General features: G+C 44.6%; 2 protein-coding genes across 6 annotated transcripts in view; one reads left to right on the top strand and one right to left on the bottom strand.

The window, feature by feature from the left end:
- Positions 1 to 632: 632 nt before the first annotated feature.
- On the bottom strand, positions 633 to 4615 carry ATP5ME (ATP synthase membrane subunit e). Its single transcript, XM_069072657.1, has 4 exons — positions 4343 to 4615; positions 4036 to 4090; positions 1342 to 1440; positions 633 to 718 (listed from the first exon to the last, which is right to left on the bottom strand). The coding sequence occupies exons 1-4, from the start codon at positions 4598 to 4600 to the stop codon at positions 693 to 695; spliced, it is 438 nt and encodes a 145-aa protein (XP_068928758.1). The 5' UTR covers positions 4601 to 4615; the 3' UTR covers positions 633 to 692.
- MYL5 (myosin light chain 5) overlaps positions 4585 to 16038 on the top strand; it is a 23500-nt gene continuing 12046 nt past the window's right edge. Inside the window, exons 1-3 of one of the 5 annotated variants that reach the window (XM_069072703.1) lie at positions 4585 to 4722; positions 13097 to 13204; positions 13669 to 13744. In XM_069072703.1, coding sequence (XP_068928804.1) covers positions 13681 to 13744 — 64 coding nt within the window. In that variant the 5' untranslated portion in view covers positions 4585 to 4722; positions 13097 to 13204; positions 13669 to 13680. Of the gene's footprint in view, positions 4847 to 4943; positions 4964 to 10897; positions 11064 to 13096; positions 13205 to 13668; positions 13745 to 16038 lie in introns of those variants that run through there. The other 4 variants (XM_069072695.1, XM_069072678.1, XM_069072688.1 and 1 more) reach the window with 4 other exon arrangements.

The raw sequence follows: 16038 nt of genomic DNA, 5'->3' as shown, positions 1-16038 counted from the left end.
TGGTCTGGAGAAAGGAAACAAGACAAACTCTAGATTTGTGAAGGGTAGTTAAAGTCAGATGGGTCAATGCAGAAGTAAAATACTAGGAACACCTCAAAAGGGTGTGATGGGGCAGAAAAACAGCCCATGTGCTTCTTCATGGATAATGAGGACTTGGGGAAAGCACAGACCAATTATCTGCCAACAGAATAGCATTAGACATCACCAGAGAAGTGAAAATGATGTATGAGGCAGGAACAGTCCAGAGGCCAATGACCTAATTCGGTGAGCTGCCACATCCTATCCCAAAGAGGGTTCAACAATGGGGCTTATGATGGAACATAATAGAATGGGGACCAGAGAATTCTCTACATGATCAGGTATTATAGACTATGAATATAAACAGGTTCAAAGATTCACAGATAAAAATATTCCTAAATGGTTACTGTGGGGAGAAAATGGAGATTGGCTGACCTCTGGGTGACATCATGGTAGCTTCACCTTCCTCACCCACCATCCTTCACTCCCTGGCCCCCTCAGACAGAACATTGGGCAGCAGGGTCACAGGAGCAGGGGGACGGAAAGGGGCAGGAGTCTTATGTTGTTAAATTCAACTATAATTGGAGATAGCAAGAAAGAGCCACAACACTGAATACATCAATAGAAAGCTTTATTAGACCACAACTCTTGCAGAAGAAAACACAGCCAATCTCTTATTTCAATATGGTGTCACCTCGGGCTAGAAAGGGGGGGAAAAAGAACAAGTTATTATCTTATAAAAGCATAACCACACTAATAATGTAATATTAAAAAAAAACCTTTTATACATCAGGCTGCCTATTTTCCGTTTTAAATCAAATTCAGGAACAGGGCTCATCTATTTTCTATGTCAACTGCTTTCTTTAGAAAGCATTTCAAAATATTCTGATTTCATTTAGAAGAGTAAGGATGGTGGAAAATGCCACAATTCCTGGATACCTCTGGTCATGCTTTTAGTGAAACCCTTTAAGGATTCATTAATTTAATATTATCCTTTGAACTGAGGAAAAATTCGGGTCATTACAGGCAAACCCTAAGCAAAAACAGCAGTCAATGAGTCTCCAGGGAACAAAGCCCTCACCAATGCCCTAAGGAGCAAGCCACAGAAACAGCTGCAGATCCTCCAGGACCTTTCCCTGGAAAGATGGCCCCTTTCCTTTTCTCTGCATAGGACAAACAGTTACTGTGGCCACCACTCTGCCTGCTCCTTAAGAAGAAAGCTCCAGCCCCACCCCCTGGCCTGCAGCTCTAGTCCATTCCCCTTATACAAGGGCAGGTAGGGAATTCTCTCCAATTATAAAATCACAGTAGTTGCTTTAGCACCTTCTTCCAATTTCTGTTGGGCCTTCTTCAGTTCTTCCTCCTTCTTTTTTTGCTCTGCTGCTAGCTTCCGTTCTTTTTCTGCCCGTGGCTTTAGATAAGCTGTGTTAAGGAAAAAAACCTCCCTCAGCCAATTTATTTAGAGACAGAACGTTATACTGCCCTCAGAGGCCTAAGAGGCTCTGCTGCTTGGCTCCGGAGTTGGTGATGGACTCAAAGTCAGGAAGACCCAATTCAAATCCTCAAGACACTTGTTCTGTGACCCCAACAAGCCTGTTAACTCCTCAGACATGAATTTCCCCATCTGTAATGTTAGTAGCACCTGCTTTCATAGGATTGTTGTGAGACACAAGCAAGGTAATACATGCAAAGGTTTCATAAACCTTAAAGTGCTGGTAAAAATTCCAGCTATTTGTGGAGAACATAAAGTGGGCCACCCTAATCCCATTTCCACAGGGGCTTGTCAATGACACCCCCATGCCACATATCCAGAAACATCATGAGCTCAGACGCCATCGTTTTGGGGGTCCATTAGCCAGAGCCTGGCTCTGACAGTAACACTTTTACATAAGACTCCTCTGACTCTGGTTGCTGGTTTGGGCACATTACACATAAACACATAAACCAAAATTCCTTCACAAATTCATGAAGGAATAAACCTCACTTGCAATCATATTTGTAACTGGTGTTTATGCCAGAGTTATTTCTCTGCAAACTGGTACCAGGCTCTAAAACTTCTAAAAGGGCCTTATTTCTTAAAATTTATAAAGTGAGAAAACATAGATTCTCCCCAATATCATGGTTCTATTGGCCTAGCCCCTGGGAACAAGGGAATGGAATGCAGAAAAACATTATTCAAGGAAAGAATTATGAGTCAGAGGATCTAGGTTCCAATTATGACTCTCCTACTTTGGGCAAATTACATTTCCCCAACCTGAAAAGAATGAGTAGGGGGGCGCCTAGGTGGCACAGTGACTAGAAGAAGCTCACCCTCCTGAGCCTTTGAAGAGTTACAGGATAGACTGCAGATGGTAGAACAGAAGGAGGGAAAACAAGCATATGTACATATATACACAGTATACATATGCATGTGTACATATTTGTACACATAGCTTTATTCCATGTGCATGTGTATACATATGTATGTAGACCAGATATAGAATATAGTTCTAGAGGCTGCATACAGATGAATGGGAGTCCAGATCATCAGCATCTCCTGCAGATTTCCTGCTTTGGTATCCTCTACCTTGAGGCTAGCCTCTCTTCTTATCTTAGTCTTTATTTATTTTTTGCCTTTTTTTTTGGAGGGGGGGGAGGGCAGGGCAATTGGGGTTAAGTGACTTGCCCAAGGTCACACAGCCAGAAAGTGTTAAGTGTCTGAGGCCAGATTTGAACTCAGGTCCTCCTGACTCCAGGGTTGGTGCTCTATTCACTGTGCCACCTCCCTTATCTTATTCTTAAGGACAAATACTAATCATTCACTTTGCATGTTTTCAAATCTGTGAATCATGATCTTAATCATGCAGAAAAACATTATTCAAGGAAAGAATTATGAGTCAGAGGATCTAGGTTCCAATTGTGACTCTCCTACTTTGGGCAAATTACATTACGTTTCCCCAACCTGAAAAGAATGAGTAGGGGGGTGCCTAGGTAGTCCAGTGACTAGAGCATTGGCACTGGAATCAGGAAGACCTGAGTTCAGTTCCAGCCTCAGACATTTAATAATTACTAGCTGTGTGGCCTTGGGCAAGTCACTTAACCCCTACTGCCCTGCTTTCCCCCCTCAAAAAAAAAAAAGAATGAGTAGGACTAGGGTTTGCTCAAGTCCCTTTGGACTCTAGATTCTGTAATCATGTAATCCTAATCATGCAAAATGCAGAAACGGAAATGCCTGCTCAAAATGGCCTATTATACTCTGTGCCTTCCCAACAAATTTTTCCACAGTGAATGAAAAAGCACCAGGTCTGGCCCTGACATAAGCTCCCTATGCTGCACACACCTCCTCCTACCCAGGGGCTGTCAGGTAAGTGAGAGCAGGGGCGAAGCCTGCAGGAGAGCTCACACATCATGACAGCAGAGGCTGCAATGGTTTACAAGCAGCTGCAGTCAGATACATGGGCTCTACCCCCAGACCTGCTTCTCCCTGTCTGCTGCCTCTCTCAGAAATCCGAGAGCGCCTCCCAAGGGGACCCTCCCCAGCTGCAGGAGGCCTTTCCCACCCAGGCTTTCACAAAGGCTAAAGGGGAGGGCGACCCCAGCCTGTGGGGGCATTCAAGGCCCAGTGGCCTGGCCTTCACCGGGAACTAGGGAGCCACTGAAGACACGCGACAAGGGCAGTACTCAATGCTAGGAACGAGGGTGTTGGGGGCAGAGGTTTTTGCTCTCGTTTTTAAGAGTAAGAAAACCGAAGCCCAGAGGAAGAAGTCAGCTCCGCGGAGTGGTGGTATGAGTGCCGGCCCTGGGTTCGGGTCCTACCTCTGCCACTGGTTTGTGCGACTAGACCCCGCCTCCCTCCTTCCACAAAACAGGAGGAGAAAAGCCCAAGTCGCCGGGCGGGCGGCAGGCGCGGCCCCCAGGCTCAGGCCTCCTCGGGGGTCGGCCACCAAGAACGATGGGGGAGGGGCAGCCGGGATAGGGGGGTCGCTAGCCACAGGGAAGAGCAGGGGCTTGAGACGCGCCGGGTCAGAGGTCACTCACCATAGCGCTTCGAACCGTAGACTATCCCCAAGAGCAGGGCCGAATAGCGTCCAGCCTGCAGGAGACACAAGGACACAGACACGGGGATCAGTGGGAGCCGCGCGCGTGGACAAAGGCGCGCCCTCACACACTCCCCCTCCCCCGGCGCGGGGTCGGACACCTGGGATCGGGGCAGGGAAGCAAAGACAGGTTGTGTGTGCGGGGGGGGGTAACCCTGGGCTGCGTCCTACCCTCCCGGGCCTCCTTCTCCTCCTCCCCACCCTCCCTCCTCCCGGAGGCCTGGGGTGAACATAAAGTGGAGATTCACCTTGATGAGCGGGGAGACATTCACGGGGGGCGCCATTTTTTTTCGCTGACCCTGGACCCGGAAGCAGAAAGAGCAGCCGCAGGGCAGAGATGGTGGAGGGTAAGGACGGAAGGGGAGTGGTTGGAGAAACGAGGACGAGGACGCAGGGAGCGTGCGCGCCTGGGCAGGTGGGCGGGGCCAGATCGGCGTGCGCGCCTGGACAGGTGGGCGGGGTCGGAGTGGCGTGCGCGCCGCCGGCACAAGCTTGCCTACACGCATGCACCTCTCCGGTCCACCTGGAGTGACTTCCAGGCTGGCCCTAAGGTGTGGTTCCTGCTGGGGCTCCTGGGAACCCTGAGTGAAAAGCATTTGTGTGACCTTTGTGTCCAAGACGTCACCTGGTACGGCCCTCTGATAAGGGTTGCCCTCGCTCTGTGTCCTACAGTTGACCTGGGATCTCTGGTTTGTACTTGAAGCCCGTGAGTGGCGAGGAACCCACCACTTTCCAGATTAAAGGGATGGTCGGTGAGCATCTCGAAAGGGAAGCAGTGATCACCTGGGACCAGCATGGGAGTCACTTCCTTTTTTGAGGGGGCTGCTGGACATCATAGATTCTAGCAAAGCGTTTGACAAAGTCTCATGGTATTTTGTTTGTTGGTTTTGGTTTTGGCAAAGGTAGAGAGATGTCAACTAGATGAGTGGTATTCAAAATGGAAGTGGGGCTGGAGAGACCTGACCCCAAAAGGTATGGGATAGGTAGCAACCCACCTTACCTGCCAAGAGTTGGTTGTGATACTTGGTTTCCACAGTTGCACCTACCCTTATTCCCCCAAATTCTACCTCCTCTGTGCAAGCCCTCCACCTCCCCTCCTGAGCCTGACCCACCTCTATACCATCACTGACAACTGTTCCCTTCTTTCTATTCATTTAACCCTGGTTAAAGCCCTCATCACATCCTTTCTGGATTTTACTAATGGCCTCCTAATTGCCCTCCTATCTCAAGAACCTCCCCTCTACAATCTATCCTTCACACAGTTACCCAAGTGATTCTTCCTGGAGCATGCAACTGCCCGTTTCACTACTTCATCGTTCAAAAACATCTAATTTTTATGTTTGATAATACATAGTAATTATTGACATGTGAAAATAATTTATAAATATATATATACATGTAGTATTGGGGGTGGGATTAAAAACCTTTTACTGTTGGGGGTATGCAATCAAAAAAATCTGGCTAGTATTTGCTAGGATAATAGTTAAGGGGAAGCTAGGTGGCACAGTGGGTGGAATGTTGGCCAAATCTAGCCTCAGACACCTCCTATTTGTGGGACCCTGGGCAAATCACTTAACTCTGTTTGTCTTCAATTTCTTCATCTGTAAATTGAGCTTGAGAAGGAAATGGCAAACCACTCCAGTATCTTTGCCAAGAAAACCCCAAATGGGGTCATGAAGAGTTGGAAATGACTAAACAACAACAAAAAGGATGATAGTAAAATTAACTAGGTTTGAACTTAGTGAAAAGGACTGAACCCAAAGAGTTAATTGTTAATGGTTCCTTGTCAACTTAGAAGGAAATGTCCAGTGTAATGCCCCAGGGATCTGTGCTTGGCCTTGTTTTTTAGATATTTTTACCAGTGACTTGGATAAAAGAGTAATGGTATTTTTTTTTTCATATTTTCAGATAGCACAAAGCTCCAAAGGATAGCTAATACGTTGGATGATAAATATAAGATCCTCTGGGCGGGTCAAATTTAATAGAGATTAATGTAAAGTCATTTTGTCAACTTTATAGATGCAGAATGAGGGAGGTATGGCTAGACAATCTACTTCAAAGAGATGAATATTTTAGTGGACACTAAGCCCAGTCTGAGTCAACAGTGTGATATAGCAATCAATAAACTAATGCTCTCCTTGGCTGAATTAAAATATGAGGTAGAATAAGGGAAGCAGTTTTCTCACTGTACTCTTCCCATCAAATCACACTTGTAATATTATTTTTAGTTCGGGGCATCACATTTTAGAAAGGTCAATGACAAACTGTAGAGTATCCAGAGGTGAGTGAACAAGAGGGTCTTATGAGGAACAATTAAAAGAAATGAGGTGATTACTCTAGAAAAGAGACTTAGAGAAAAGATCTGTTAACTGTCTCCCATTATCTGAAAGATTGTCATGTGGAAGAGGAATTGGGTTTGATCTCCTTGATTCCAGAGGGCAGAAAATGAGGAAAATGGGCAAAGTGTGGAGAGAGACAAATTTCAGCTTCTTGTACACAGAAAAACTCCTAATAGAGCTATCCACAAATACAATAAATAGGCTGTCTTGGATAAATAAATAAATAAATTCTCTGTGTTATTGGGGAGGGGATGGTCTTCAAGAGAATTTAACTTAGGAATATTGTAGAAGGGTTAGATGAGGTAGATACCTTCTAAGACTTCTAGCTTTTAGATTTTGTGATTCTTTATTTACTTATCTTTGTACACAATCTATATCACCCCCACCCCAGCAAAGCATAAGCTTCTTGAGATCAGAATCTGTTTCATTTGTCTTTCCATCTCCAGTAACCTAATATGACACCATGAACATAATTATTTGCATCTAATAAATGTTTGCTGTTGTTTATTCCTTATCACACTCCCCAGGGTATGGTATATTTTTTAAAAAATTTAAATTTTTTTCAATTAACATTTTATTTTTTTTAAATTAATATCCTACCTCCCTCTCAAAAAATAATAATAAAACCCCTGCAATGAATGTGCATGGTCAAACAAAACAAATTCCTGCCTTTGCCATGTCCAAAAGTATGACTCATGATTCATGTTGAGTCCATCCCCTCTCTATCAGAAGGCTTCCTTTATCGGTCCTCTGGAAGAGCGGTTAGTCATTGCATTCATTAATCAGAGTTTTTCAAAGGTCTTTGTCTTCACAATTCATAAATTATTATCTACGTTGTTCCTGTTCTGCTCCACTTTATCCTGTATCTGTTCATACAAGTCTTTTTAGGATAATCTGAAACCATCCCTTTCATCATTTCACATGACATGAATATTTCATTACATTCATATACCATAATTTGTTCAGCCATTTCCAAATTGAGGGGCACCCATTTAGCTTCTGGTTTTTTTTGTTATAACAAAGAGAGCTGCTATAAATATTTTTGTACATATATGTCCTTTTAGTTTTGATCTCTTTGGGATATAGGCCTGGTAGTGAAAGGCAGCTAGGTGGTCTAGTGGATAGAGCATTGGACCTGGAATTAAGAAGACCTGAGTTGAAATCCAGCTTCAGACACTGACCACCAGTGTGACCCTGGGCAAATCACTTAATCTCTCTGAGCTTTAGTTTCTTCATCAGTAAAATGGGGGTAATAATAACACCTACCTCCCAGGGCTGTCATGAGGATAAAACAAAATAATGTTTATGAAGTGCTTTGTAAACCTTAAAGTGATATATTTATAAGTATTACCTATAATTAGTGGCATTCCTGTGTTGAAAGGTAAGCAATTCAGTGACTTTTGGGGTACAGTTTCAAGTTTCTTTCCAGAATGGCTGGACCAGTTCATAACTCTGCTATGCATTAATGCCCCTATTTTCCCACAGCCCCTCCAATATTTGTCATTTTCTTGTTTTTGCCATCTTTACCAGGCTTATAGGTATGAGGTAGAACCTTAAAGTTATTTTAATCTGCAATTTTCTAATTAACAGTAATTTGGAAATTTTTTTTCCCCAATTAAGCTGTTAGTAATATGGATTTCTTCCTTTGAGGATAGCTGTTTATATCTTTTAACTCCCAGAAGGGCTGTTCCAGTCTTCCTTTTATAACCTCAATATCTGAATTCTACCTTAGAAGATAAAGGCTCCTTTTGCTTAACTGAGAGACATCCCATGTGAGTTCTTCCTTATCTTCTCCACACTTCAAAATCTGTCTTTATACATCCTTTCCCCTTTTGCTTTGGGCTCAAAATATGTGGTAGTGCCTGCCCTCCCCTTTGTGAGATAAAGTTGTCTTAACTCACCAGGGCTAGAAGTCTGATCACTTGTATGTAGCACAGTCCCACAGCTGATTGGCACAAAAGCTTTAACCTGTTCCATTTTCTGACACAGGCCAATTTGACCCTCATTAGGCAGCCCGGTAACTCCAAACTCTCAAAGGATCACCATAGCTTAGAACTTTAAAAATTAATCCACCAACCTCAACCTTCCCAGCATCCGGGATGACGGGTATCAACCACCTTGCTTGGTCCTTCCTTCCTTCTTACTAAATCTTATCCCTCTACTCAAGCCCATGATCTCATCTCTTCCTGTCTACTCAGGGACTTCTGTTCATTCTTCTCTTGCCTTTTCAAGTTCTGGAGATGGACTAGAGATATATAGTGAGACAAAATCCACCTTGTGAAATTAAAAGAGGTGTATTTCATGCAGATTTACTGCAGTTCCCCAACCAGACTTTAAATAAAGCAGGCAGATCAACAACTCCTTGTAATGTTAATGGAATTTAAAATCTTCCCTGCCCATCAATGGACCTCTTGGGGAGTTCATTAAGGGAAGCTTGTTGAGGGCGAGGCTTGCTTGTAAGAAGGCTTTCACACCTTTTGCTAATTTCTAATTAGATACTGAGTCATGAGGGTTGTGATGCCTTCTAGCTTCGAGAAGCATATATACTCTGAATTGGTATTTTGCTTTGGGGACTCACTTATGAGAAGGAACTCGAAATTCCCTGGTCAGATTCTGAGTGGCCTTATGTTCAGAGCTCTCTGACTGCTCAGATGTAAAGGCTGTCTCTATCCAGGGATGTATGTAAAGTGTATAGTTGATTCAGGCAGTCAAAGCCCTGTCTGTTGGTTTTTATTTCTCTGATTGTATTTTCTCTGAAGTTCAGGGTACTGACTTTTCCCCCGAAGTGATGAATGTAATTTTAAAAAGATCATTGAACTCCTTAAACAGCTATCATTCCTAGTAAAGCAGATCTAAGAACATGAACTAGCAGCTATCCTGGGTATGCCAGTGTGGTTGCCACTACACTCCTGTATTAGAATAAGCATACAGGGGAAGGGATAGCTTCAGATGTAAGAAAAACCAGACTCCAAACCCCATAGGACTCTGGGGAATGGCAGGTGGAGATAAATCCCTTTCTCCTGCTTCTTTCATCTGCTCTGATATTCCCAAGATGGTCAAACAGGACCACAATATTCCCAAGACACTTTTACTAAAGATAAAAGAGGGTCTGGTGGGAGGAGGGGTGGTAGGGTAGGGATATCATCACTTAACTCTACACTTTCCTCTTTCCCAAGCCTGGGGTAAGTTTTGGGGAGTTGTCTATTGGTTTGCTTCCTCTCTGCTGCTCAGTCAGCAACCCTTCTGCCTGTATCTTGATCATCCCTCTGGACCCAGCCTCTCATCATGGTTGCTATCTTTAGAGCTTGCTCCTCAGATTCTCCCTGAACCTGTCAGAGACATCTCCCCCAGAACTGTCATCCCTGACCCTTCAAAGCAACTTGTAGGAGACATTTGTGCTTTCGTGAGTCACAGTTGCTGGGGAAGGGTAGCAAGGTCTTTTGGCTTCTCTTCATCATTGCCAGGGAAGAAGGTAGCACAGAGAAAGAAAGGGAAAGGACAGAGACCAAAGTCTTACATGAAATTCTTACAAAGCAAATATCCCCAAATTGGTGGGATCACAGAGGCCACTCTGTGACCTGATTCTATAGTGGATGGGGAGAGGAAGGAGACACAAGACCGGTAAAATGGCCCCATGGAAGAAGACATTCTATCCTTCCTCTTCCTTCTAACTCTAAATCAGAATTTCTTATTGTTTTTTTTAATGTTTCAATAACTATTTAAATATAACTGATTTCCTTTGTAACATTGAATTAATTTAAAAGCCTTATTCCGAAAAGGGGCCCTGAACTATAGCAGACTGCTAAAAAGGTTCATGTCATTTAAAAAGCCAAGAACTCCTGCTTTCAATTTCTTGGCCCCAAAGTCTTAGGGTTTTCATTATTTGCATTTTTTTGTTGTTCTTCCAAGTTTTGGGGGTGGAAGAGGAAGGGATAGGAGAATTAACATAGATCTCAGTACTCAGAGACAGCTTCTCCTGCCCTAAATAGGACATTTACTGTATAGGTCCAGATTACCTTGCTCAGACAACCTTATTCCTGTTAACCCTGAAATGGCACCCCTCTCTCCTTAAAGTCCCCTTTCCAAAACTCTGATCTTCTTGCTCTAATATTTCCTCTTCTTCCCTCTGACCTAACTACCCAATTCAGAGTACTCTGTAGGATTCGGTCTCTTAGCTCAGAAACACATACCTCCAGGTTTCTCTGCCTTGACCCCATGATCTCCCTGCTCAGGATTGCCTTCTTCCCCCAAAACCTTCTCTCTGTTCACATGTACCTTTCCCCTCACCTTTCTTGGCCCTTAGACCCTTCTCACCATCTTCCTTCTCAGAATGCCTCCCCATACTCAGACATGTATCCTTGCCAGGTTTTCCTTCTTGGATCTCACTTTTCTATCACCCCCACTAAACATGCACAACAGTTGTTCAGTCCCTGGGGTCTGTGGGTATCTGCAAGCCTGCCCATGTAGGGAGTGGAGCTGAAGTTGAAGCCTGAGCTGTCCTGAGGGACTGGCTACCAGGAACTTAAGACCCATGGTGCTCCCTTCCCACTACAGCAGAGGAGGCCTGCAGGGGTACAGGAGACTAAGAGCAAGAGCTGTACCAGAAGGAGAGTCTTGATCCAGAGAAATGGTAAGTGTCACAGGGTGCCAGGGCCCAAGGATGACATTGGTGTGTCCTATAAGAAACCCCTACCACCAATTGTGGAGTCTATCTATACTGTCTAATTATCCCACTTAACTCTTCCAGGGAAGGAAAGCTTGAGAGAGTTAATACTCACCCCAGCCAGTTCTGAGTTTGGTCACGGCTGACCTCCAAATCAGAGAAGGCTCCATGGAAGATGTGACCTTAGAGATGGTCCTTAAAGAGGAGGTGGGGTAGAAACTCAGTAGTTAGAGAGGCCATTCCAGTCACCTCAAACACTCCAAGCAAAATTATAAAGGCAGGAGAATATAGGATATAGGGTGGGGAATTTTTTGGGGGGGAGAGTTGTCCAATTTCATTGAAGTATAGAATTCATGAAGGCAAATAGTATTAGACAAGGCTAAAAAAGGTCCCTGCAGGTTGTGGGGGCATCCAAGGCAGAGGAGTCTGGCCTTTGCTCAGATAATAGGGAACCACTAAAGACATTTGAACAGGGACATGACCAACTTTATGAATAAGAGAGATTATTGTTGCTGGAGTCTGGAAGAGGGAGAAAGGGCAGAAAGAACCATTAAAAGTCTATTACACTGGTCCAGACAGATGCTAATGAAAGTCTGTTAGAAGGGGGTGGCAGAAGGAGTAGAGGGAAGAAGATATGGGCAAGACCATCAGTGGCAGAATTGGAAGGATTTGGTGATGGATTAAATAGGGAAAGTGATGAAGGCACTGCAGAGAGAAGCAGTGAAGTCAAAAGGAGGAAACTGTTTGGGGCCAAGATAATTAGCCATTGCTGGCCATGCTGGTTTTAAGAGGCTGATGGAATCTCTCACTGAAGACATCCTTTACAGGTCTAGAATTCAGGACCAAGGATAAAGATTTGGCAATTATCTGATGAGACAGGGAAGAGGAGAATTAAAACTATAGAAATGAATCAGGTTGCCAAGAGAAAGAATGCATATAGGGAAGATGGTCAAGGATACAGCCCCAAGGAATATCAGCTTTAAGGGGTCAGAGAGGAGGTGAGGAGCCACGAGAGGAGGCTGAGAAGGTCAGGAGATGAAGAGAGTATGGGACTCTGGGCTAAAAGAGGAAAGGGAATCCAGAAAGAGACTGCAGTACCTGGTGTGCTGCAGGGAACCTGAAGGAGGAGACTAAAAAAGGCCCTTCAGTTTGATAATTAGGTCATTGGTGACTTTAAAGAATTCAGCGTCACTAGGGGAGTGGAGTGGAAACTCAATTACAAGGGACTGAGGAGAAAGTTGGGAGTCTAGCAGAGACACTATAGCAAACTTTTAAAATCAGCTTAGCTATGAAGGGAAGGAAAATTATGGGACTTTAGCCTATGTCAGGGGTTCTTCACCTTTTTTGTATTGTGGACCCCTTGGGCAGCCCATGGCCCCCATCTCTGAACAGTATTTTTAAAAGTCAAAAAAATACATAGGATTTTTGGGGGGAGGTCAAGGCAATTGGGGTTAAGTGACTTGCCCAAGGTCACACAGCTAGTAAGTATGTTAAGTGTCTGAGGCTGGATTTGAACTCAGGTTCTCCTGACTCCAGGGCCAGTGTTCTATTCACTGCACCACCTAACTGCCCCAATACATAGAATTATTAAGGAAACTATATTGCATCACGGTTATCAAAATATTTAAAAATAAATTCACTGATGCCCTAAAATCTATTTGTAGACCCCAGGGTGTGAGCAGGAAAAACTCTTTTGTGATTGGGAAAAATATAACCAGAGGGGAAAGGAAGCAGTGATTAGGGAGACATTAAAGGTGCCTAAGAAGAGGATACCTCTTGAAGTAAGTTCTAAAAGAGGTTGGAGAGGATGGGATTCGGGGAACAGAAAGAATGATTGGTTTGAGTTAGGACCCTTGAAATACCTTGTCTTCTTGAGCTAGAGGGAAGGAAAGACGAGTCAATGATGCTCTTCCCAGGGCCTCCTAGCCCCTGGGGGAAGGAATCCTTAATGCTCTTCAGGGACCCCTTGACCGCCTCTGAACTACTTGCCCCCATTTTAGGCCAGCAGGAAGACCAAGAAGAAGGAAGGTGGCGCTCTTCGTGCTCAGAGGGCCTCATCCAATGTCTTTTCCAACTTTGAACAGACACAGATCCAGGAATTTAAAGAAGTAAGTCTCCTTCCCATTTCACCTTTATGCCCCCTCTCTCTCCCCCTCCCCTAACTAGCCCCAGGTTCTCCTAAGAACTTTTCCTTTCAGAAAAACCCAAGGCACACCTACATGTAAATCTAGGAATCCTTTTGTAAAGTGGAAAAGTAAATTTCACTTTATGTTACCATCAGTGTAGATCCTGATTTTCCTATTTGGGATTGATTTTAAAGTGACACAAGCCCACAGTTTATGGAAGGGGCTGAGGTAATACCTGGGTCTATGCAGTATTCTTAATTAAGACAAGACAGACAGACAGACAGAGACACATACACACACGTGTCCCTCTCTGTGACCATATGCATGAGGCCTGAGTCAGGAAAGGGCCTTTAAATAGCAGCTGCCTTCCTGAGACACAGTCAGGGCCTTCCTCTCCCCTTCCCCTCCTGCCTCGCTCACCGCTGCTTTGCTTGGCCTGTTTGCAGGCATTCACCCTCATGGATCAGAACAGAGATGGATTTATCGACAAGGAGGACTTGAAAGACACCTACGCCTCCCTAGGTGTGTATTCATAGAACGAAAATCCATCCTAAGCTGCCTTTTAAAAAACTATATGAATGGTTTTTAAGAACATTTCATTATTATGGTATGTAAAATTCAGAATGTTAATCCCTCACCATGCATAGCACCCTACAGTTACAAAGCCCTTCCCCACCTTCATTTCAACACTCCAGTGAAGCTGGACAGAGATTTAGAGGTGGAGTAACTGAAGGGTGCACTAGGTCTTTTGAATCAGGGCCAGGGCCTTGTTTCACTGCCAGACATTCCTTGCCTTTCTGTTCTTTCTGTGTTAAAATAAAATGATGGAATCCTAACACGTATCAATCCTAACACATATCAGGAGACAAACAGGCTAGGTGATATATGTTTATATCATTTATTCCCTTAAAACTAGACAAAGCTAGCAAGCTTGTACATACAAGGAGCCAAAACCTAAGTTCTGACTGTCTGATAGAAGAATGACAGCATTTTTATGTTTTAGGACAATCCCAGGGTGTCTGTTTCCTTCAGATTTATGGCCTCCATATGTTTTTAGTAAGGACTTTTCTTAGTTGTAAATACAGATTGACAAAACAATTGACAAAGTAGTGTCAGTTGAAAATTACGATCCCAGGATACCTGAGCGGCCCCCACACAGCACGGACCTCTAGGAAAGATAAGAGAAGTGTCACTATTCAGCCTCATCTGGTCTTTGGAGTTGCTGACACAAGAAAGGGCATTTTTAGAGCAAAGCAAAGTAGTTTGATTGATTAGTTTGGGCTTTGGATCTTATTGGACGTTGTCACATAATAGCATAAACTACATGTTTTGGGACTAACACTCTTAGGTATGGATGACGAGGGTTGTGGGGACAAATAAGAATTGGAAGGGAGAGGCAGGGGATGAATTCTGGCTGAGTTTAACCAAAGCCTGCAGGTAGAGCTCACCAGGGTCCTGAGCAGAGTATGCAGTCCAAGGGAGAAAGCCAGGGCTTTGGCACAAGGTGGAAGAAGGAGATTCCCAGTGGGTAAGGAGCTGGCAGTGTCCCAGGCGAATGCTGCTGGGGCCAGGCAGCATGAAGAGGAGGATGGGGTGGAGGCTGCCTTCGATCACAGTCAGTTGAAAATTGCCATGTCTAATTCTAGGCTCCACAGTGTAAGAGGGAGAAGGGCTGAAGAGGGCAGAGCATGGTCATTGAAACAGAATCCAAGAAAGTATTACAGGAACTGAGAGGGAGCCTAGGAGGTGAAAATAGAAAGCTGGAGCAGGTCAGAGCTTCCCTGCTCACCTGTGTTGGGATCAGGCCTACAGAGTAGCCACCACATTTCTAGCCTGGGTGAGGGACAAAACCAAACAAGGAACAACACTGAAAGCAGCTGAATGAGAGTGGATAGGGGAGGGGGAGAGACTGGAGAGGTAATTTTCCCTGCCCTGCTTCTGTCACATGACTGATGGGAGGCTCCAGTGATGGGACTCTGTGCCCTTGGAAAGGTTCAAAGCACCAAACAAGGGTGACCTCTTATATTTATGGTGAGCCTCCTTATTATTGTACCTTCATATATCAATGGCTCCATTATCTCATTGATGTGAGCACTCAGCTGGCCTAGAGCTCAATCCATTCATGTCTCCTCATCCTGGGTAATTCTTGCCCTGCCCTCTCATAAATCTGCAAGTCGATCCTGCCCCAGGGCCTTCCTTGAGGTCTTTTAACATTCTGTGAATGCCATTAGAGCACCCAGGCTGTCCATCTGCTAGCCCTTCCTCTCACTGCATGACTAGTCCACTTCCATTGCTGGACATAAATTTCTTTGATGACTTTTTTACATCACTTTTCCTATACAAACCATCAGTAAAAATGTGCTGCAACCCACTCCCACCCACCACAGAGTTCTTCATCGTCCTCTGGGGTCCCGCAGTTTGGAGTCTTCGCTCAGGGTGGCATTCCATGATTCACAACCACTGGGATTCAGTGCTGGGAGAATAATGGTATTTAAAAGACCGGCTTTTGTGTCAGGGAAGTGCTCATTGCCATTTCCCAAATGCACTCCATCCTGTTCCATTCTGCTTATTCACCTCTGGGCTCTTTGCATTGCCCTTCTGCCCAAGATAACAGCCTGATGGAGCCATCATTTACTCAGATACCGGCAGCACCTGTAATGTCAGCCTGGGTGACTGAGGACACAAGGCCTAGGAGGAAGTTAAATCAGAGTCAGGTGGTGTAATGGATGGGGCACTGGCCTTAAGAGTGAGCTAACCTGGCCTCTAAGCCTGTTTCTGACACTTACTAGCAAGATGCATGGCCCTGGGCAAGGCTT

The sequence above is a fragment of the Petaurus breviceps genome, unplaced genomic scaffold, assembly GCF_028583685.1.
Source record: "Petaurus breviceps papuanus isolate PSGF00001 unplaced genomic scaffold, PetGlider_PUasm1.0 140, whole genome shotgun sequence".
Classification (NCBI taxonomy): domain Eukaryota; kingdom Metazoa; phylum Chordata; class Mammalia; order Diprotodontia; family Petauridae; genus Petaurus; species Petaurus breviceps.
The sequence above is the reverse complement of the archived record's forward strand: the minus strand, read 5'-3'. Positions and strand labels throughout refer to the sequence as shown.